The 20,555-nt window shown below is 39.8% G+C and overlaps 3 protein-coding genes across 5 annotated transcripts in view; 1 reads left to right on the top strand and 2 right to left on the bottom strand.

The window, feature by feature from the left end:
- Nucleotides 1-3,117: 3,117 nt before the first annotated feature.
- LOC310811583 (uncharacterized protein) lies at nt 3,118-7,238 on the bottom strand. Of its 2 annotated transcripts, XM_083679787.1 has the most exons (5): nt 7,130-7,232; nt 6,500-6,889; nt 5,841-6,182; nt 4,597-5,622; nt 3,118-4,499 (listed from the first exon to the last, which is right to left on the bottom strand). In XM_083679787.1, exons 1-5 carry the CDS (start codon nt 7,170-7,172, stop codon nt 4,144-4,146), a joined length of 2,157 nt encoding a protein of 718 aa, XP_083535913.1. In that variant the 5' UTR covers nt 7,173-7,232; the 3' UTR covers nt 3,118-4,143. The 2 variants fall into 2 exon arrangements, with proteins under 2 accessions (XP_083535913.1, XP_083535912.1); XM_083679786.1 differs by having other exon boundaries at nt 6,500-7,238.
- Nucleotides 7,239-8,953: 1,715 nt separating this feature from the next.
- On the top strand, nt 8,954-16,298 carry LOC310811257 (retinoic acid receptor RXR-beta-A-like). The gene is made up of 12 exons (XM_083679370.1): nt 8,954-9,093; nt 9,985-10,179; nt 10,604-10,757; nt 11,067-11,246; nt 11,788-11,811; nt 12,266-12,426; nt 12,698-12,827; nt 13,532-13,658; nt 13,777-13,818; nt 13,938-14,029; nt 14,182-14,287; nt 14,526-16,298. The coding sequence occupies exons 2-12, from the start codon at nt 10,039-10,041 to the stop codon at nt 14,671-14,673; spliced, it is 1,305 nt and encodes a 434-aa protein (XP_083535496.1). The 5' UTR covers nt 8,954-9,093; nt 9,985-10,038; the 3' UTR covers nt 14,674-16,298.
- Nucleotides 16,299-18,369: 2,071 nt separating this feature from the next.
- fhod3b (formin homology 2 domain containing 3b) overlaps nt 18,370-20,555 on the bottom strand; it is an 88,877-nt gene continuing 86,691 nt past the window's right edge. For both annotated transcript variants that reach the window (XM_083678877.1, XM_083678878.1), the window contains 3 exons: nt 20,292-20,475; nt 19,872-20,033; nt 18,370-19,669 (listed from right to left, as the gene is read on the bottom strand). In XM_083678877.1, coding sequence (XP_083535003.1) covers nt 19,587-19,669; nt 19,872-20,033; nt 20,292-20,475 — 429 coding nt within the window. In that variant the 3' untranslated portion in view covers nt 18,370-19,586. The remainder of the gene's footprint in view (nt 19,670-19,871; nt 20,034-20,291; nt 20,476-20,555) is intronic.

The following is a 20,555-nucleotide window of genomic DNA, read 5'->3' as shown; positions in this document are numbered from 1 at the left end:
TCTCAAACTAAATAAGTGCCAAGGCTTCGAAACAATGTGTTCTGCCAAACTGGTTTGCTGCTGATTTGTTGACATGGGAGTCCAGTGAAGGCCACACACAGCAACAACAGATGATGTATGACTATGGCTACAACACTATGTGCAGCACAAGGAACTTGCAATCAGTCAGTTGTGAGACTAAACCTCAAATGAGCAACATAAAACCATTCAGATTTTAAAAGTTGTATTTAATCATTTTGCAAACAGGCAAGCTTGGTCAAGGAACACACATTCAAAAGCAAAGTATTTCGAGAATTATAATGCATTGACATCTGAGATATTAGGTATTCATGATGCTGTGGGCCTTACAATACCCAATGCCAAAAGGCAAATACTTTAGACTGATAAGAAATCATATCTGAAATCTATCTCTGCATGCAATCTCTTAACATTCTCCTTTGCACTTGGACATTTACAGTCAGTCTTCCATGGCTAATTCCCACCAATACTTATATTTGATTTCTTAAGCTGCCCCATTTTACCTTTATTAATATTGTGTGAAGATATAAAGAAGACTTGAAATGCCAAGTCTTTCAAACTGATTCCAAGTACGGCAGAAATTCAAGTATGTTCTCATCAGATACTTAATCAATACCACATGTCCCAGACTTGATCCCTATCTCATTTCATTCTCTTGGTGTTATTGAGAGTCTGGGGTATGATGTCCATCCACAACTCCTGGATATGGATAAGGCAGACACAAGAATTGCGTTTGGACAATCAGCTCCAGACCCCCAGTCAAATGGAGGAGGGACTAGGACAGGGAGGCCTGTGAGGTACCTCGTCTCTCTGTGAGCCACTTCATCGTAGGAAAAACAACTTTGAAATATACAGTAGGTTCACATACCTACAGTGGCACACAATTAAAGCTGCAGGACAAAAATGTGTTATTTACATTACTATGTCTTTTTTTTTTTTTTATTTTTTTTTTTTTTTACTGTTGCTTGACTTATCTAAAGCAGATACCCAACAGTCTAGTAAAACCATGTAAGTCCCTTCTATTTTTAGAGTAGTAGCCTATTGTTCCATTTGAATGATTACAATGTGGGCTGCTATGGTACAATGGCACCATTTGTAATCCCATACTTGGTTTTGTAGATATCTGATCAAAAAAGGAAGCACAGATAATAGCCATATCAGTTAAACAAAAAAACCATCTTGAAATAATTTCCCTTTAGATTAGGCTACACTTAGTCCAAAAGTATTTAGATATTTTGCAGAGGAGAGTGCGCTAAGGTTCTTCTCCTTAGATAAATAGAAACTTCAGCTCTTATGCTACACACATTCAATCCCTATTCTATTCAAATCAAATGAAAATGTTAGTTCACAGATCTTGAAATTAGATTAAGAAACAACTAAACATTGGCTGGAATTCAGATATTGTCAAACAATAGAAAATAAAACACAGACCATATTTATACTTACATTTTTGTACCCACAATAATCAATGTTGTGTAATACTCCTGTAGAACTGTAGTTAAGCTACCTCTTACATATACCCAACTGCTTTCCTTTCAAACTTTTCTCCAAATGTATTCCCATGTTACAGCCTACTCACTCCTCTGTGTCCATCCTCAAATGTTGGTTTTTCTGTGTGCTTGTCCATGTCCCTCTCTCCCTCTATCCATCTCATTTCATGCAGGACTGGGGTTACCTAAGAGACTGGGCCTCAATAGAGAAAATCTCTTTTGCTTCAATTAACTGTGAAAGTGACAGAGGGCATAGAGGGAGGGAACAGCAGAGGGGTGCAGACTGAGAGAGGGAAAGAGAGAGAGAGAGAGAGAAAAAGATGGAGGTGCACATGGCAGGTGGAGAGATGCAAAGTTAACACAGAAAAACTGGCAAGTTGTATGACAACAGTATAACCTAATTTCAGGTTGATGAAAAGTTATGTAATCGCTGTAATCTATAAAATACATTTTTGCAATAATGATTTTATTACACCAAATAAACAATATATTGACCATGCACCTCATTGCAGTTTATTCATAAAATACTCTTTTGCGGTAAATAATGCTGTATTTTAAACTTGTCATTGTTTGGCAGATTATACTCGCAGGAATGCTATGAGTTTCAGGGCCTATGGGTATGCTATCACTGAGATTTTAACTTAAACTAAACTATCTTCAGTTAACTAATTGGCAAAAATAACATCTTTGACTCTAGCATTGATTTTAAGGAGTTTGGTGTCATTTATTGTTATAGTATTTTATTATACTTTATTGAAAATCAACAGTTTTGTAGTATGAGAGGTTTGATTTGATTAGGCCAAATTAGATTGCATTAGACTGATCTCAATGCACCTGAATTATGTTTCTAGCCCCCACATCCACTGCTGTGGAGGGAGTGACCACTGGGTTTCCATGGAGAGGTCCGCACAAAAGGGTGTGGCGTGGGAACGGCTCCAGGGGTCAGGAGTGAGGGTCATAGGGTCAAAGGTCATAACCAGCTGGACAGCACACAAGAGGAGACGAGGGTGAGAAAAGGGGGAGGAGGGTTAACCCAGGCACTGGCAGACTGGACCCAATAGGACATTAACATTGAACTGATGGGAGGCTCCACTGACCAACGCCTTTTCATGAACAACCTAAGCTATGACACACTCATGTCTAATGGTCCGTAGTAATTGACAAGTGACAAGCTATTCTCGGTGTGGATGCAGATGTAGCGATCAGAATGCAGCAGTGGATTATTATAAACCATGTAGATATTTTACGGGGGATAAGGAATTAAACCATGTTTCCATTTCATTACATTGCATTGTATCATCTAAACCTTGATTGTATCCCGATTGTTTCAATAATATTATTTTACAAATAGCTAAATCGATATTAAATTGCCAATTTATAAAGTATGATAATCATAGTTATTATCCATAGTATTGTGGGTGGTCTTGGTGCGAGGAAAAAGATTGTGGGGGTTCTCACTGATTCAGAACATAGTTATTAAAGTTGTTCAATCACATTGCAGTTCTTAGAAAAACTAAATGAAAAACTAAACTCAACTAAACCAATTGCTAAAATGTATTGAAAATAGAATCAAATGTTAATTTCAGCCTCATATTGTTTATTTGCATCGTTAAGAAACTAAGGAAAGTGAAGGAGAAGTGTTATTTCTATTTGAGAGTGAGAACAGATAACTGGTACAATAATATTCTGATGCAATTGGTCAATTATGTTGCAGCAGACAAAACCTGCAATTGTCAATGTAGTTGTTTTGGCAGGCATTACATGTGATTTCACACAGTGGCACAAACTTTCTTTAACTGTTTTAATCAAACTGGGTCTTACAGTCATCAATGGGTAAATAAACATATAAAAAATGATCTCAGTAGTGCATATGGAATATTCACGAGTCACATAGAGAATGTAGTATTAATGGCCGAGCTCTAATGGCAAAAGCAGCTGAAGATGGATCCTTTAGCTTCAAGGGTGCAGACAGGAAGATGGGGTGTTGTGTGAACTGACTTGCATGTGGCCTATAGTGAAGGTCAGGTCAATGAGGGCGGCAAGCAGTCTGGCTGTGAGAGATGCCCTGGTGGTCGAAGGGAAGGCAACATGGGGCCTACCCAGTGGGACTGAGGTCAATATGCAAATAGTCACCCCAAAAGAATAGGAAAAGAAGCTTGTGTCTACTGATTTATGTTCTCACATCACTTTGCTGCCGCTGACAGTGAATGTGTATCTTCAAGAGTATTGACGTTTTTGAATCAAATTGAATGATAATGGTAGAGGCTTCAACAGAGAGCCGTATTTACACATTCAGTGTAATACTATCATTACATACATAGAATACTATCATTACATACATAGAATACTATCATTAATGATGCTCTAAATATAACACCGTAATGCTAGAAAGCATATGGCTATTCACAGTTGTGGGTAATCAATTACATCTGTTAGATGTAAGATGTTAGATGAGATTAGTGAGAATAGTTGCATGTTATCAAAGGTACAATTAATGAGGATAGGATCCATATAAACTATACATGTTTAATAAACTGAAAACAGACATAAGCAAGGGATCTCTGTTTTTCCATCACACAAAGGACATGTGAAACAAAGTCCAAAGAATCAGGGATATGGTAGTGCCTCACCATTCTCAGCACATGTGGCAGATGAAATTTAGTTTGTCAGTCTCAGGCAGGCTAACCCACTGCTGCCCCCCTGTGGCTTCTATAGCACCTGCGTTACCACAGTCCTGCAGGCCGTATGAGCCGTGCCCAGGAGCCCAGTTATGGTAGCAGCCTGTGTCAGATCTGACCCAGAACCAGAAATTGAAGGTGCAGGTGAAACGCAGACCTAGCCAAACATGGGCTGATGATGCATTTAGAGCTCTCTTTGTCACCCAGTCCTGAATCACCTCTGTCGTGACAGAGACCAGGTCCACATGGTGCTCTCGGCAGTAGCTCAGGGCTTCCATCCATGTCATATTCTCCCGGATCAATATCAGGTTGTCTGAGGGAGACATTGGAACGTATTTCACAGTCAAGCAAAAATACACTTTACTATTACAAAATGTTACTGTACTACACATGGCAATGGAAAACGTTACCTTGAACTAAACCTTGACTGTTTTCAGTTGGCACAACAGTGGCAGGCTCTGCAGTGCTGTATGAAACAGTTCCTTCCAGTGTGGTCATATGTAGGGGATAGGTTTGGTCAGTATTCTGTTGTGTGGTGTGCTTTGTATGCTGTATTTCTGTGACTGCAGTTTCAGTTGTTTGATTATGAGTAATTTCCTCTTTAGTAGTCATATTTTGAGCACTTGTAGGTGAGTAACCAGTAGTTGTTTGGTTAGAGGTTATGTGTTCAGTACTTGACTGCTCAGTTAAAACATGCATTGTTGTGTTTAATGTAGTTGATGCAAGTGTTGAGGTGTTTTGAACAGGTACATAACTAGCAGTGGTTTGGTCAGAAGTTAGGTGTTCTGTACTTAATTGATTGGTTGAAACATGCTGTGTAGTATTGAATTGAGTTGTTGGAAATGTTGAGGTAATGTTTTGAGCAGGCACAACATGTGTTGTTGCTTGCTCTGTGACTGCAGTTTCAGTTGTTTGATTATGAGTAATTTCCTCTTTAGTAGTCATATTTTGAGCACTTGTAGGTGAGTAACCAGTAGTTGTTTGGTTAGAGGTTATGTGTTCAGTACTTGACTGCTCAGTTAAAACATGCATTGTTGTGTTTAATGTAGTTGATGCAAGTGTTGAGGTGTTTTGAACAGGTACATAACTAGCAGTGGTTTGGTCAGAAGTTAGGTGTTCTGTACTTAATTGATTGGTTGAAACATGCTGTGTAGTATTGAATTGAGTTGTTGGAAATGTTGAGGTAATGTTTTCAGCAGGCACAACATGTGTTGTTGCAGTGTAGATATTGTCAGTAGGGTTAGGGTTAGGGTTAGGATTGTTGGATTGTTCAGTAGAGGTAACCACTGTATGTTTGACTGTGGTTTGCAGTGCTGATGTTATGTTTTGGGAGGGACTTGGCAGTAGAGCAGTGGTAGTAAGTAATTGCGCTGTTGTAAATGGTTGCTGGGTAGTTGTTTGTGCGCTGGTCGGTGCATGAGTTCCAGATTTCCTGTCTGTAAAAAATAATTAGAAGACATTTGCATAAAGGGGATCAATTAGCAGAATTGTGTGGCTTTGTTACATAATGAGAACATGTCTTATCTCTTGGTGTTAACATTTGTAACATAAAATCCATCCTCAATTTGTATTTTACTATTTTAGTAGCAACAAGTCCTGACGTTTCCTTTAAAGTTGATGCTAGTCAAAGCCTAAACAAGTGTACCCAACTCACCACCCTGGCATATGAAACGTCGGTTGATACGGCACTTCAGGTCATTCCAACCCAGTGGGTTTCTGAACACCACAGCAACACAGTCCTGTCCCCTAAAGTTGTTGGGCTGTCCGGGCTTCCAGAAGCGGAACGAAGAGTTGCTACTGTCAGACCACCTCCAGGGGTCTTTAAAGAGGCCAATCCACACACTCTGGGACTGTGACACATTCTGTACCATCTGATTCTCGTCTGGAGACCGTATGCTGACTAGGTCTGTGGTTATATCCCTGCAGTGATCTTGAGCTTCTCTCCAAGACTTGCTCTCCGGAATGTAGATGTAACTAGTGTTATTAATGTTTTTCCCTGTCAGTGGACAGACAATGACATCCATTTGCACTCATAAAAGACTAGTACTACTTATGTACTACTGTACATAAGCAAGCACAGTATGCTATGCTGATGCGTTACACAACTTGGTCAATATACAGATCAGTAGAGGCTGGTGGAGGTAGAAATTGGAGGACGGGCACATTGTAATGCATGGAATTCCTCATTCCATTCCGTGCATTACAATGAGCCCATCCTCCGATTTCTGCCTCCACCAGCCTCCACTGATACAGATGTATAATTGTATTTTTGGGAGGTACTGCTGCTATCAGAATAGACAGACGATTACTCACCATCAAAGCAAATGGAACCTCTTTCTGTTTTACAGTCATCCTCAAACCATTCTCCGCTAGGATCCATTGCAGCACAGCTATCCTGATCATTGTTTTCCTTAGGCTCTCCAGCCCTCCAGTTTAGAAACTCACGCTCTCCCTCATCATAGAAATCCTCATCTGCTAGAGACCAGTGCCACTTAAATAAGTCTCCTCTCTCCAGGCCAATCCAGGTATTAGATTTACGGCCATTTGGCACTGATGCTATCAGGCTATCCATATCCTCTGAGTTATGGACAGATGCTAAGTCAGTATACATCTCTCTGCAATAACTCTTTGCCTCGGAATAGTTCTTGTAAATATTAACATGGCGATACTGAGGGGAGACACTTAGAGTGAGTGAACACAGTCCTGTAAAATTAGCAAAATACATTCTATTAAAAAGCCAACAAGAGCAACTGAAAATGAGAGATATTATATTCCACATGATTGTATAAACAACAACATAACCTATCATAAACATTTGATGATGCTTGATTTTCATTGACAGAAAGTACAAACAGAGAGTATTGAGCATATGTACGTACTGTATGTGGTCATATTTTCACAATAACCACAATAAAAAAATGTGTATGAACCAATGATACAGACCTGAGATAAAGAGGAGACACACCATTGGAGAGCTCCCCATCATGATTGTAGATTGTCTGTCTTCAGACAGAGAATCTTGAGTTTTACTCTAGCAGTTCAGTTGTTCTCAGAGAGGGATCCAACAGAACACTACTGTACTGTAAATTGACTCTACTTATAGGTGTCTTAAGAATGCCACCGGGCTTGTTTAAACCAGCACATGTTCAGGGGCGCCCTGTCATAACTGCCCTCTTCTAATCGTCACACAGATTGAGTTTGTTATAGACACTCACCCATATGTACATGACAAGCTGTAATGAGTGATTGAGAGCAATGCCATTTCAGCACGGAAACAAATCACAAAAAACAATGACCATTATTGTGAAAGCTCATTGTGAACCTCTTCACGTGTCTAGACAAGTGAAATGTATTTTGTAATCAACAGACAAAAAAAGGCAACCCACTATGTTCCATTTAGTGTTGAAAGTGAGAATGCTTTTCAACAGCTCATTCATCAGTGGAGTGCTAAGAATGAAGCTGGGCAAGTTAGGTTTCTGTAGGGTGTGACATTCTAAAACATTCAACCATAATGCCAAATGATTTATATTAGACAGATTTCTTCACTACAGGGGCATGATGAGGGAGCAGGGCATGGCTACAGTTTAGTCAGAAATTGCTCAACAAGTTCATATTTTAACTGCAGCCCTATTGTGGAACAAGGAAGTAAACATTCTGCTGTATGCATAACATTAGGGACTCAGTCATATGGCAACATAGGAGAGGGTTAAGTTTAGGGTTAGGGTTTTCTTATTAAGCACATTCACATACTGTAGTACAGTACAGTATCTACATATTGAAATACTGTAGACTATGTTTAAACATTTGCTCTTATCAATGGTTACTTATAGATTCAAGATTCAAAGTGTTTATTATCATATGCACAGTAGAAAACATGTTTCCCTGTACAACGAAATTCTTGCTTTGCTGTCCGCAGAATGCCAACCAATGTAAAATATACAATACTAAAGAATATACAATATATACTAAACAAATGTACAAGATATGGCCATTATATCCTGGTTCAACTGTTATCCATGGAGCAATAGTTGGCAAGACTGGATAGTCCTTTGTTTTACTGCAATTGTACATAATGTATTCCTTTATTCCTTTGCTATGGAGAATAGTGCCTAATTAGATATAATAAAAAATATATCATTCATATATTTTGGTTTGACATGATAATACCATAGAGCAATTATCATATTTGCTTGATCTTGTTATTTGGATGACTAAGCAGGAAAACTTTTCTTGAGGCCTATTGGAATTGGGCACTTAAGTTACCCTGTTTGATAATAAGCTCACAATCAACACCAAAAAAAACCCTCCAGAGACTGCTTTGCCAATTTTAAACGATGTGCTCTACTTCTCAGTCTCATGATTTGCATAATGTTATTTGCATCTTTAAACGGGAAAACAACTGTCTCACCATGTCAATGTATTTCTTATCAAACCTTTAATTTACCAGGATATCCAATTGATACAAATAATATGTATTAAGCAATGAACAAAGACAGTTTGACCGTGTATTCATCAATTCATTTCATAGCAACATCTTTTTATCCTAAGCAATCTAGTCACTGATCACAGATTTACTTATTTTCCAATTAAGGGTACTCTTCTGTTTAATTTGTGAATAAGGATTTCTTAGTGTTAATAGGTTGTTGTGCGCAGAAAACATAATTGGTAATGGATAGTGCAGGTAGTACACCTAGCAACTGCCATAGTCAAAAGACATTGTGGCTCTGAAGACACTGGCGCAGAGCCAACATGGCTTCCTTTCCGTGTAAACAACAACAGCATCAAGTAAACGGGATTTGAGTTTAGGCCTGTGGTACCTCGCGTATTCCGTGTCTCTGGGAATTCACAAATAATACGCCACCAAAAATAGTTATGTGATCTATAACGATGTGCTGAAGGTGTGTCTAGTAAGTCTATTGCGTTTTTACTTGTTATAATTAGCTAATCTCTTGAGGTCAACATCAACCAATCTATCTAGCTAGCTAGCTGGTATGCTATCTACAGCTAGCCAGCGAACGAAACATGGTTTGCCCACAAAAAACTAGCTAACGTTTATAGGCAACTCTCGGTATTCCATTTAGCTGTAGATTATTATGGAATTATAGCTAGCTAGCCATGTATTTGTTGTAAACACAGGCTTGCCAGCTAGCTAACGTGGTGACGATTATCTAAAGCTAACAGCTCATATTGAGTTGAAGCCAGCTAGTTAGCTGGCTGTTTTTACCTAATTTACATGCTAATTTGACTTAAGTTGGCTAGGTATGTAGCTGTTAGCTAACGTTGAATTAGATGTATTTTATTGGTTTAGCTTCTCTCGGATCTTGTAAACAGGTAAACTACCGTTCGTTAGCTAATGTTAGCTATTTCACACGTTAAGTGAGCTAGCTAATGTAGTGAAGAGTGCAGCTCGATATATTTTTCATGTATGAAATTAGTTAACGGAGTTAGCTAACTAGTTAGCTACGGCATAGACCCATCAGTTCCCGTTGTTTTATTAACGGCGTTTAATGTGAATATACGACGGGAACAGCAGTGGGCATAGCTTCGGTAGCGTGTTTATGTGATATATTTTTGGCTATTGCTGGTTTGACTATTGATTCGCATGTATGTTAAGATCAAGCTACACTGTCCTGTGTTACTGTATATTGCTAGCTAGCCAACCAACCGGTTGGAACCAAGTCTAGTGCAGTAGCTTAGTTAGCCCAAGTACAGCAAACTACGATGTCAGATAAGCACCCAATAGTAAAACTGTCCTAGTTGTTATCATGTTTGTGACAGTCATTGCCCTTCTCCAACAGATTATTGTCCTTCAGACAGCTCATCATCCTCATCCGCAGGTTAGCTGAATAACCATGTCCTCACACCAGCCCACCAGTTCAGCCTCCAACAGTCCCACCAGCACCTTGGGCTCACCTTTCTCAGTCATCAGCCCCTCACTTGGTTCCCCTGGTGTGACACCTTCAATGGGCTATGGGCCTATTAGCAGTAATCAGGTGAGAACCAGGGACCTTGCTTTGGATGATAGCTACATACAGATGCAGCTTTCATCATTACACACTACTATACTGCACTACTAGGCTGCTCATATACTGCACTACCTGTATATACTGCTCACACTGCACTTTTCTGCTTTTTTGCACTTCTGGTTAGACGCTAACTGCATTTCGTTGTCTCTGTACTTGTACTCTGCACAATGACAATAAAGTTGAATCTAATCTAATCTAATCTAATCTAATCTACATTTGAATGGCCCTTGCCTACATTATGCTGTTTTTGATGCTTTAATTAGGTTCTTCCAATTATTCCCATTCTAGCATGTTGCTGCATATGGAATGGCTGCTATGTGTTGGGAACTGTACATATTTGTTATGATAATCTCAATATGTTTGTTTTTTCCACCTTTTAATTTATTCCCAGATAAACTCTTCAATGTCACATTCGGGGATGCACTCTATCAGCAGCTCAGATGATGTCAAGCCCCCATTTGGCTTGAGACCCATGTCTGCTCACAGCCCTGGGATCATGCTCTCCCAGAAGCGCCTTTGTGCCATCTGTGGAGACCGCTCCTCTGGTGAGTGCACTAAGAGCAGGTTTAATTGAGGTGAAATATTTACTGGGGATTTATTTTAGATCTGTGGCAATTTGAGAGAGGATAATCCCTTATTGTCAGCTACCTTCTGCTGTCTGTCCACATGATCAGTTTGACTAATGACCATTAGTGGTTTACTTGAAAACACTGAACACTAAATATATTAGAAATGTAGTACATTATCGTTAGCATTCATCATCAACAAAAATGTGTCCTCTTTCCTGCTCAACTTTATACCCCCCCCATCCACACCCTCATCACTTGTCTGCCCCTTTACTCATCTTTGTGTAGGTAAGCACTATGGTGTGTACAGCTGTGAAGGTTGCAAGGGCTTCTTCAAACGCACAGTGCGCAAGGACCTCAGCTACACCTGCAGAGATAACAAAGAGTGCCTGGTGGACAAGCGCCAGCGCAACCGCTGCCAGTACTGCCGCTACCAGAAGTGCCTGGCCATGGGCATGAAGAGGGAAGGTAGGAGTGGGATGGGATGGGCTGAGTTATAGGAGTGGGATGGGATGGGATGGGCTGAGTTATCCAGTGAGTTTTGGGCAAAAATTAATTTGAAAGCGGTTCTTAGAGGTGTTTTTTTTTTTTTTGTATGGCACAATTTCTTAGGAGGAGGGAGAGACTTTCTTACTTAATGGTCTTCGAAAACAAGAAATCTCAAACTTAACGACATTTGAACATGCAATTACAATTTAGATCAATTTCTGAAGATCATGGTTGTATTGCTAGTGTGAATATGGACTGACCCAAAATGATAAAGCCTTGTATGGCGTCTTATTTGTTTGGCTCATTGAGCTTAACTATTAGAATATGTTCAATATAGCCCAGTTAAGCCATGAACCATATATGCTACTGAATCACTGTATCTGTTATTTGTGTTGCAGGGGACTTAGTTGTTAGAATGAATAATTAGGAGAGAGTTGAATATTGGGGTAGATTTATATAACTAACCCCTCTCTCCTTCTCTTCCCTTTTCCCCCTATTCTTTCTCTCCCTCCTCCTGTAGTGGTCCAAGATGAACGTCAGAAATGTAAGATTAATTTGATGGGGAGAATGAACATGAGGGTTGATGAACATGACTGGATGTGTGATTAAGAGATTGAATACTGTGCTACAAAATTGGTGTGTTAGATGTGTGTGTGAGTTGTTTGGGTCAAACTGGTGAGTGGTGATACTTGTGACACAATAGCGTGGAAATGCTTGATTCTCAGAGACATCTGTATTAGATTCATTTGAATTTGAAAACAAAAAAAATAGTAGACTGAATACATGTATACCTGTTTGCTCATGTTGGACCTTATATTCTGATCCAACCCACTAGAGAAAAGAAATGTGCACATTTGTTTTTCTCCCTTTTTCTTTTTCTCTCTTTTCTAATCCCATAACTCTACTCCCTCCCTCCCATCCCTCTGTCCTCCCTATTAACCCCATCCCTCTCCCTCTCCCTCTATCCTCTCCCCTCCTGCATTGGCTGGCTGGTGAAGCGGTCCAGGAGGAGCGCCAAAGGAACAGGGAGCGGGAGGAGGGGCTGGAGTGTAGCAGTGCTGTGAATGAGGAGATGCCTGTGGAGAAGATCTTAGAGGCAGAGACTGCCGTGGAGCAGAGGACTGAGCTCCACTCTGACGGAGGCTCTGCAGCCAGCTCTGTGAGTGGGCCAGAATAATGACCGTATTAGTATTGATGTTAGGATGGATTAGTGCAATTCAAACAGACCTAGCAACTCTGTTAGGATACATATAAGTAATGTTTTGCTCCATTCATAAGGTAACTAGAAATATATATATTTCATAGAAATATACCTGAAAAAAATTGCAGTTAAAAGTGAGTTGCAGTCTAACATCAGTATCAGTAGTGTTTTCTTCACACATCCAATTATTGAATTTTATAGGAACAATTTGTTTTGATTTTGGTTTTAGCCCCATGATGCGGTCACAAATATCTGCCAGACTGCGGATAAACAGCTCTTTGCCTTGGTGGAGTGGGCTAAGAGGATCCCTCACTTCTCTGAGCTGCCCTTGGACGACCAGGTCATCCTACTGCGTGCAGGTGATCAACCAGGATCAAGGCCTATTATATAGGATATTTTGGCTCTCTGTTAACTCTACCAGTAGAGCCATGAGTTAACGAGAGTTCACCAAAAAATCACCACCACAGCAGCCAAGACGTTCAATATAACTTGGGCTAGCAGTTTAACATGGATTCTCAATCTACCTTGAGTATTGTCCAAATATGCTTACTGGAATTATCCAAAAACTAAAATGTAGCTTTGCCATGTAGACTAGGATGTTATGGCCGTAAAGAAACAGTAAAGGTTGCTTTTATTAGGTTTTTGTTTTTAAGAGCTACTTTTTTACTGTAGCTTCACAGCTTCCAGGACCTTGAAAAGAATACACAGCTGGGCTTGTGAGATGCCAGTGTATCTGAAATTAGCAAAAACTAATGATGTCACCCTTACAAAAAAGGTATACATGGCTTCAGAACGCATAACATCGCTGCTATATTCCATTTTATGACAATATGAGTAGATTTAGGTGTGTATATAGACAATGTTGGGCTAGATTGAGAATCCACGTTAAACTCGTAGCCCAAGCTATATGCTTCGTCTCGGCAGCTGTGGCAAATGGAATGACAAGTGCTTCACAAATGCTGTCACTACTGGTCAACAGACAACATTTACGGTATGTGTTTAATGTCTTCATTATTTGAGGTCTCTCAATTTCTCCCTTCTCTACTCTTCTTCCCTCTGTCAGGCTGGAATGAGCTCCTGATTGCCTCCTTCTCCCACCGCTCCATTGCAGTGAAGGATGGTGTCTTGCTGGCCTCTGAGTTGCACAGGGACAACGCACACAGCGCAGGGGTAGCAGCCATTTTTGACAGGTACGGCAGAAGTAGCAATACACACCTCCTAAAGCTTCAAATGCATTAGTCAACCTTTTATGACATGTGTAACAGCATAATGAACAATGTCATAACATGCTTTTTACTGAACACACAGGGAGAGTGTGCAGAGTGCAGAGGTGGGTGCCATATTTGACAGGTAAGAACCGCACTCTACACACAACTACACAAGTGTATGTCCACAACCACGTCCTTTCTCCCCTCTCTTTTGTTGTTTCCTCCACACTCCATCTCTCTTATGGCCTCTGTCTCGTATAGGGTTCTCACCGAGCTGGTCAGTAAAATGAGAGATATGCAAATGGACAAGACAGAGCTCGGCTGCCTCAGAGCCATCGTCCTTTTCAACCCAGGTACTGCACACTTTGCCTGCATAATTGCCCCCTCAGGGGATGAATACAGTGTTTAGAATAGAATTGAATAGATCACTGTGCTGAGATCCAATCATGAACACCATCTCTGTGCTGATGGAGATGTGAAGCTGAGGTTGTGTCTCGTCCCTCAGATGCTAAAGGGCTGTCCAACACCGGTGAGGTGGAGCTCCTGAGAGAGAAGGTCTATGCATCTTTGGAAGCCTACTGCAAGCAAAAATATCCAGAGCAGCAGGGACGGTATGAGTGCTTAATATACTTTTACATGCATTTATGGCTGGGTAATACCTCATACAAATAGGCACATGCAAAATATACACATGAAAAGTAATGCCAGAAACGATATCACCACAAGCTAGTCCATAGTGTTGTTTGGGTGGATATTATTCTGTGGTGGCGCTATGAGACCTGTCTTGCTGCATTGTAATTTATTCATGTCTAACTAAATTATTTGTCTTCTTCATCCCTCCCCCATCAGATTTGCTAAGCTCCTACTCAGACTGCCAGCACTGCGTTCAATTGGCTTGAAGTGCTTGGAGCACCTATTTTTCTTCAAGTTGATTGGCGACACCCCTATCGACACTTTCCTCATGGAAATGCTTGAAGCGCCCCATCAGTTGTCATAAGAGGGAGATGTGTACTGTGGCAGGGGGTTAGATAGCTTGGGTCTGGGAATTTGCTGGAGTGGGACTGCACTTTTAGTTCTTTGGGGAATTCAGCAATTTGTCTCACTGCTGTCTCGGTTATGCTATTTAGTGCACCACAGTGTTTCTCCAACATACCCAAGACTTGCCATGATCTACAGGCTGGTGCTATATATTAATATAACTTCTTGAATAACTGAGATAAAAGTATTTTTAAAATTGGAACCTTTAGTTCCCTTACTGGCTTACTGAAGCAAAAATTTGGGTATACGTTTTTATATAACTATGTTAATGCTTTTTAGACACCCCAAATGATAAGCTTCAATTATGTACATGTCCCTCCATGATCCCCATAACTTGTTTTTAAAAATGAAGGTAACCTTGTAAAGGGTTTACAATGAGGTTGTAATTTTACCTTTTTATCATTTGTAATTCGAACAAGATCCTTTTTGAAAATATACAAAGTTTTATCGTCAAACCTTGGGAAAGTACATTACCGTACCAAGCACTCATTGTGTACTGTGTGTCTGACTAGCTCCTAGTGTTTTTGTATCCCTCTCAGATGATCAGAAAGAAAAATGGTAACAATGAACCCGGGATACAAAAGAAATAGGTGATCACAACCGAACAAGGGCAGACTTGTATTGACTGTGTTGAGTGTGGACTAGCTTTATTTGTCTAGTGATATGCTATTAGCGTTGTTTATCTCTTTGCTGTTTTGTAAAATTTAATCACCTTGCAGGAAAATGATTAGACTGCAATGCACACATGCTATGTTCTATTATTTCTTAACCATACTATACAAGTCATCAAATGTCTGGGCAACAAAATGGTGAAGTGTTTGTACTTTGGTGCTAATACAACAGACATTTGCCATCATTTGTTGCAGCCGTACACCAAACTGCAAACATAGGAAATTATGCAAGAAATTAAAACCCCTCGAAAATGTTAAATGTAGTAATACAAAATGTTGGCTGTACTACATAAGCTCTCTCTGTTCTGTTCAGGGGTTTTAGAAAGTTAATCATTGTCTGTTGGAAAGGGAATATTCCAATATGTAATTTATCTTAACAATTGTAAGGTACTGTGCAAATATAATTGTTCAGGGAAAATACTATATATTGATAGATTTGAATAATGAGAGATCAGGAGACAAATTATGTAATAATGGATTTGTGCCCTTGCTTTTAGTTCTCAAATTGTATAAAGCAGAACATGTCTTAGGTTGCACTGGATTTCCTAAGACTCACATTCAACTGAATCTTGAAGATCTATTTTGGCATTTTTCAGTGCTTTCTTTAGTAGTTGTATTTCCTGTTTCCTTTTTTTTTTCTAGATAGTTGTCTTGTTCATCTTCCTCTTTCCCTGCTTACAGTTTATTAAACACAAACCATAATCACATTTAAAGATCCATGACACCTGTGGGCATATAAATATTAAACAAGACCAAATATGAGTTTTGAATGATGATCATGTGTGAACATCTGAACAAGTCTATTGGTATACGTGTCATTAACCTGCATATGCTCTGGAGCAGTCAAGATCAGTGTGGATGAGTGAATTGCAGCATGGGTAGTGTGGACTGAAAATAAAGAGGTTTAACTTTTTCTTTGTTGATTGAGTGTTCTTTGTGTCTTCATTTTTTTCATCATGTATCAACTTTGCAGACACAAAACACAAGTTACTAAATGTAGGTGCAATCCATAGTTCTGTATGCCCTGTGACAAGGAGACACAAATTGTAGATTGCTCCTTTAAATTGTGGGGTTGCAGTCCTATTAAATGACCACCAGAGGAACCCATACACAGTTGTTTTCTTATCTTCAGCACCCTAAAGAATGACCCTGAGGTTACTCCTACATGTATACTGTAGAATACGATGGAATGAAAAGGGACATTTTTAAGAGTTCATCACACAAAATAAACCATTTAGTCCCAATGTTTCATAAGAGCCTTTTTATTGCATTTATGTTCATACACATTTTTGTTGAGGACATAGACAAAAGAAAAGCGGAGTCTGAAAGTACTTTGTGTCCCACACTGACTTATTATGGCACAGGCAGCAATGGGTGAGATGGGCTACTATATATCAAATGAGAGAATACAGATTTTGTTGAGTGCAATGGAATCAAAGGCTTCTGAGGGTTCCATAGGAGTACTAGGTGGTTAAATGGATCACTTCATCCTAGAGTGTTTCAAGTCTGCAGAATAAAAACATACATAACATAACAAACTCTAAAGTCTCTGAGCGTCAAAATCAAATGAGACTCCCTTTGTCTCTAACATAAGTGACACATCCGTAGACATTTTTTTTAAAAACCATGCATGGCTTGGTTTTGCTTAAATTACAATTTTCATAGAATAACACTGCTTTTTTTTTTTGCTTTTTTTTTTAACTATAATACACTATTCTATACAAAATAACAACAAATGATAGACAAACATAAAACACATTGATGTGACATTTACATAATTTTACAGCATTCCTCCTTCTATTATTACTTTACATGTACTCTCTCTAGGTTTTTTTTTTTTTTTCATTTTACAATACTTGAAGTACCATCTGAGAAAAAGGCTGAACCGATATACTTTCTCACTCATTATTAATGTTTAACTTTTTTCAATAAAAGTTGCATGCTACAAATTGTGTATAAGGTGCTGAATAGTTTAATACCAAGTTGTCTGTAAGTTCTCCATGAGAAAGACATAAGCGTGTGACCAATATGCTATGGCGTAGCTTGTGTAATCCCTCACGCCCATAGAATCTGATGGTTTTCTCAACAATGGCTATGTTTCCATCACAGTGAACGCTTGTGACTGTGTAGAATCATCTTACAATTTTGCACACAATTCCAAATGTAAACTGGAATTCTGTACATAAAAAAACTAGCTAACTGACTATATTATTACTAGACCTTAGTCTCAATAGAAAGTCAACAGTGTAGGAAAGTTCAGATAAAGTACATGCCCTAATTCTATATTAAGGCAAATGGACACTGCTTTAATGTTCATATTACTTTGAAAATGAATTAAGTAGCTATTTTTTTTTTTTTTGTGGAGGTCGGAGAAATGTTTTCTAGAGCCACAAGGCATGGAGCATAGTTAAATGTCTTGCTATTAGACAATGACAACGAATCACAGCTGTTGAATGATCTATGGTCTTCAGACTGGGTGTTGTGCCCCCAACTCCCAGTTCTCTGACTGTACTTCTGTTACACACACTATCATTTTATTGAAGAGGCTATCTCCCTGAACAAGGTTGAATAAATAGACTTGTCTCTAAAAGGCACTCATTCACTTGAAGCTCATACCTGTAGTCTCTAGGAAATGAAATAAGTTTTTATTGATTTCTTGAATTCTTTTAATACCCAATGTTGCCCAACTCTTCCACATGGAGTGTGAAATAAATATGACTCACCAGTCGCTCTCAACTCAACACCTCACCCTCACACAGAGTATGACTCAACCATGGAAGAAATGGCCAACACCGATGGCAACAGCTTGCCTTACACAGGTGTCATGCATGCAACAAATGTGTTTCTTGTAGGTATGCTAAAGCTCTAACGTTCAGTATGCATGATCGGCATCAGTTTGGACCCAGTAAGCATACCTTCTTGTCTGCTCACAGCCTTCTCACTCAAAAGCAGATGATGTCCATTTCAAATATATACTGTATGTGTTTTTGTTTTTTTTAAGCTTTTTATCCACAATAATCAACTTGTATGTATGGAGAAAATGATAGGCCCTACTTCCTTAAAATTCCTCCTCCCTCAGTCACACACCATGCAGTGCCCTCTTGAAATTCCAGTTTGTCCCTATTCCCATCAGCCTAATCTTGATTTATTATCATCTATGTGAATCCAACGATAACAACTTGCATATTGCTATGAATGATGGAATTGAACATTGTTAAGAAATAAGATATAATGAACTGTGCTACTGTTTGATTGCTGGTTATATCTGTATTCTCATATTCAGATGTCTGAGTGGTATATCAGTGTTAAGGATTTCACATTCCCTCTAAATATCCAACTTCTACATCCAGTGCAAATATTCCTTCTCTGAGCCCCTTCTTAAGCATAAAGGTACTTTAAAAACAAAACTACCACAGTAGTATAGTAGAATAAAACGTAATTTATATTTAGGGATAAAGAAAATATAACTGTCAATTTTATTCTTCATTACTAAAACTATGGCTGACTACAAGCCCAGCAAACTCTTGACACCATAATTCGTGTTGGGGATAGCATCAGTACTCCAATGCTCCTAACCCTTTAGGTTCAGTCTCAAGGCCACAGTGATTCAAGCACTCATGTGTCCTTCCCTTTAGAAGCCCATGCAATAGGGCTTAAGTGTGGGTAAGTCTCCATATGTATCTTTCACTCATAGTTATGTGGTCACTGTGTGCATCAGGTAATTAAGACGTAGGTTTTAGGTTGGAGATGTTCCTCCCCCAGTCTCATATTCAAACATGAAAGAAAAGCTCTGAACAACATGATTAACAAACACTCAAGCACAACAGCATAATGTGTAGTGGTTTTGATGCTGCACTCTGAAACCTGAGTGTGTGGAGGGTCAGAAACCCCTTAAAGCGCCCCCCACTGTTTGTCAATACCACTTTATCCACAGCAAATACAATATATCCCCCTATTTCCCTGGATAAGTACCACTGCTGATCGAATATTTAATTTCACCACTTTCTGTCAATCTTTTACTATCTGACACACTGTCATACTTGCACAAACCAGATACATGAAAGAGAGACAATTCATTGAAGCTGAATGAGGGGAAACACCAAGCCATGGTGCAGCAGTCTGGCTGGATTTGGTGGGGTCAGTGAGGGGTCAGTGGGAGGGTTCCCAGATATCATTGTGTGTTACTGGATCCAGCTTCTCCTCACACCTGCATCTCAGAACCGCTGGATAAACCCAGGGCGTTGGCCTCCTCTGCTGTTAGGCCATTTTTCAGTGTCCTTCTCACTATGTGGCCAGAGAAGGAAGAAAGGGAGGGAGACAGAGGGGGAGAAATGGGAATTATTCTAAGCATTTGATAGGCATCCCATAGTGTACATTTATACTGTAGATAGTATGTAAGCCATAATAATATTTGGTAATGAGTTTTTTTGAGTGTTGACAAATAAGCTCTCATTAACATTGAAAGGACAGATCCACTTGAGCTCACATGACTTGCGGTTGGCTCGGGACCTCTTCCTCTCGCGAGGCTGTGTCCGTTGGCTGGGCCCCTGAGTGGCTGACCGAACGATGCGCTCCATGATCTCGTCTGCCGCATCATCTGTGCAATTCACTGGGTCATCATTCACTGATGACCATAAACCCACACGGCCTAACAAACAGTAAGAGAAGCACCATTAAAACAACTCAATGTTAAAGTAAAATGTACAGTGGAAAGCATATACATCATGCAGAAAGAAGTATGTGCAGGAGGGGAGGGATGCATATCATATTCATTGTTATAAAACCGTGAAGCTACTGTTGGTGGTGCAGAAAAAGTCAGACATTCAGTCTTAGAATATCAGAGCTCTTCCGTTGTTAGTGAGTATCTTAGCGATGCCTGTTTGGTCAGCGAAGGGGGTGTACTGACCTCTGCTGGCTCGGGTGCGAGTGCGTAGGCCAGGTACAGTGGACACTCCGCTCTCACTGCCCTGCAGGCTGCTCTTCAGAACAGCTTTCATGTTCTCGTGCTCCGCTACGTCCTCAGCCGACTGCAGCCCCAGAGGCCCCGCCTCCTGACCCTCAGATGCACCACTGCTGCCAAACTTACCACTCTATAGGGAAAGGACAGGGAGACTCATCAGACATGTGTAGACAGGTTTTTAAAACACTCCGTGTTGAAATGGTGACATGT

Source organism: Argentina silus, assembly GCF_951799395.1.
Source record: "Argentina silus genome assembly, chromosome: 10".
Classification (NCBI taxonomy): Eukaryota; Metazoa; Chordata; class Actinopteri; order Argentiniformes; family Argentinidae; genus Argentina; species Argentina silus.
The sequence above is the reverse complement of the archived record's forward strand: the minus strand, read 5'-3'. Positions and strand labels throughout refer to the sequence as shown.

Bases quoted from the DNA above. Each gene is read 5' to 3' on its own strand.
- LOC310811583 (XM_083679786.1), bottom strand. From the start codon at position 7,055: ATGCTCAATACTCTCTGTTTGTACTTTCTGTCAATGAAAATCAAGCAT. The intron at 6,183-6,499 runs GTGAGTAATCGT...GTCCACTGACAG, and splicing joins AGGTTCCATTTGCTTTGATG to GGAAAAACATTAATAACACT. The intron at 5,623-5,840 runs GTGAGTTGGGTA...TATTTTTTACAG, and splicing joins ACGTTTCATATGCCAGGGTG to ACAGGAAATCTGGAACTCAT.
- LOC310811257 (XM_083679370.1), top strand. From the start codon at position 10,039: ATGTCCTCACACCAGCCCACCAGTTCAGCCTCCAACAGTCCCACCAGC. The intron at 12,427-12,697 runs GTGAGTGGGCCA...TTTTGGTTTTAG, and splicing joins GAGGCTCTGCAGCCAGCTCT to CCCCATGATGCGGTCACAAA. The intron at 12,828-13,531 runs GTGATCAACCAG...TCCCTCTGTCAG, and splicing joins GGTCATCCTACTGCGTGCAG to GCTGGAATGAGCTCCTGATT.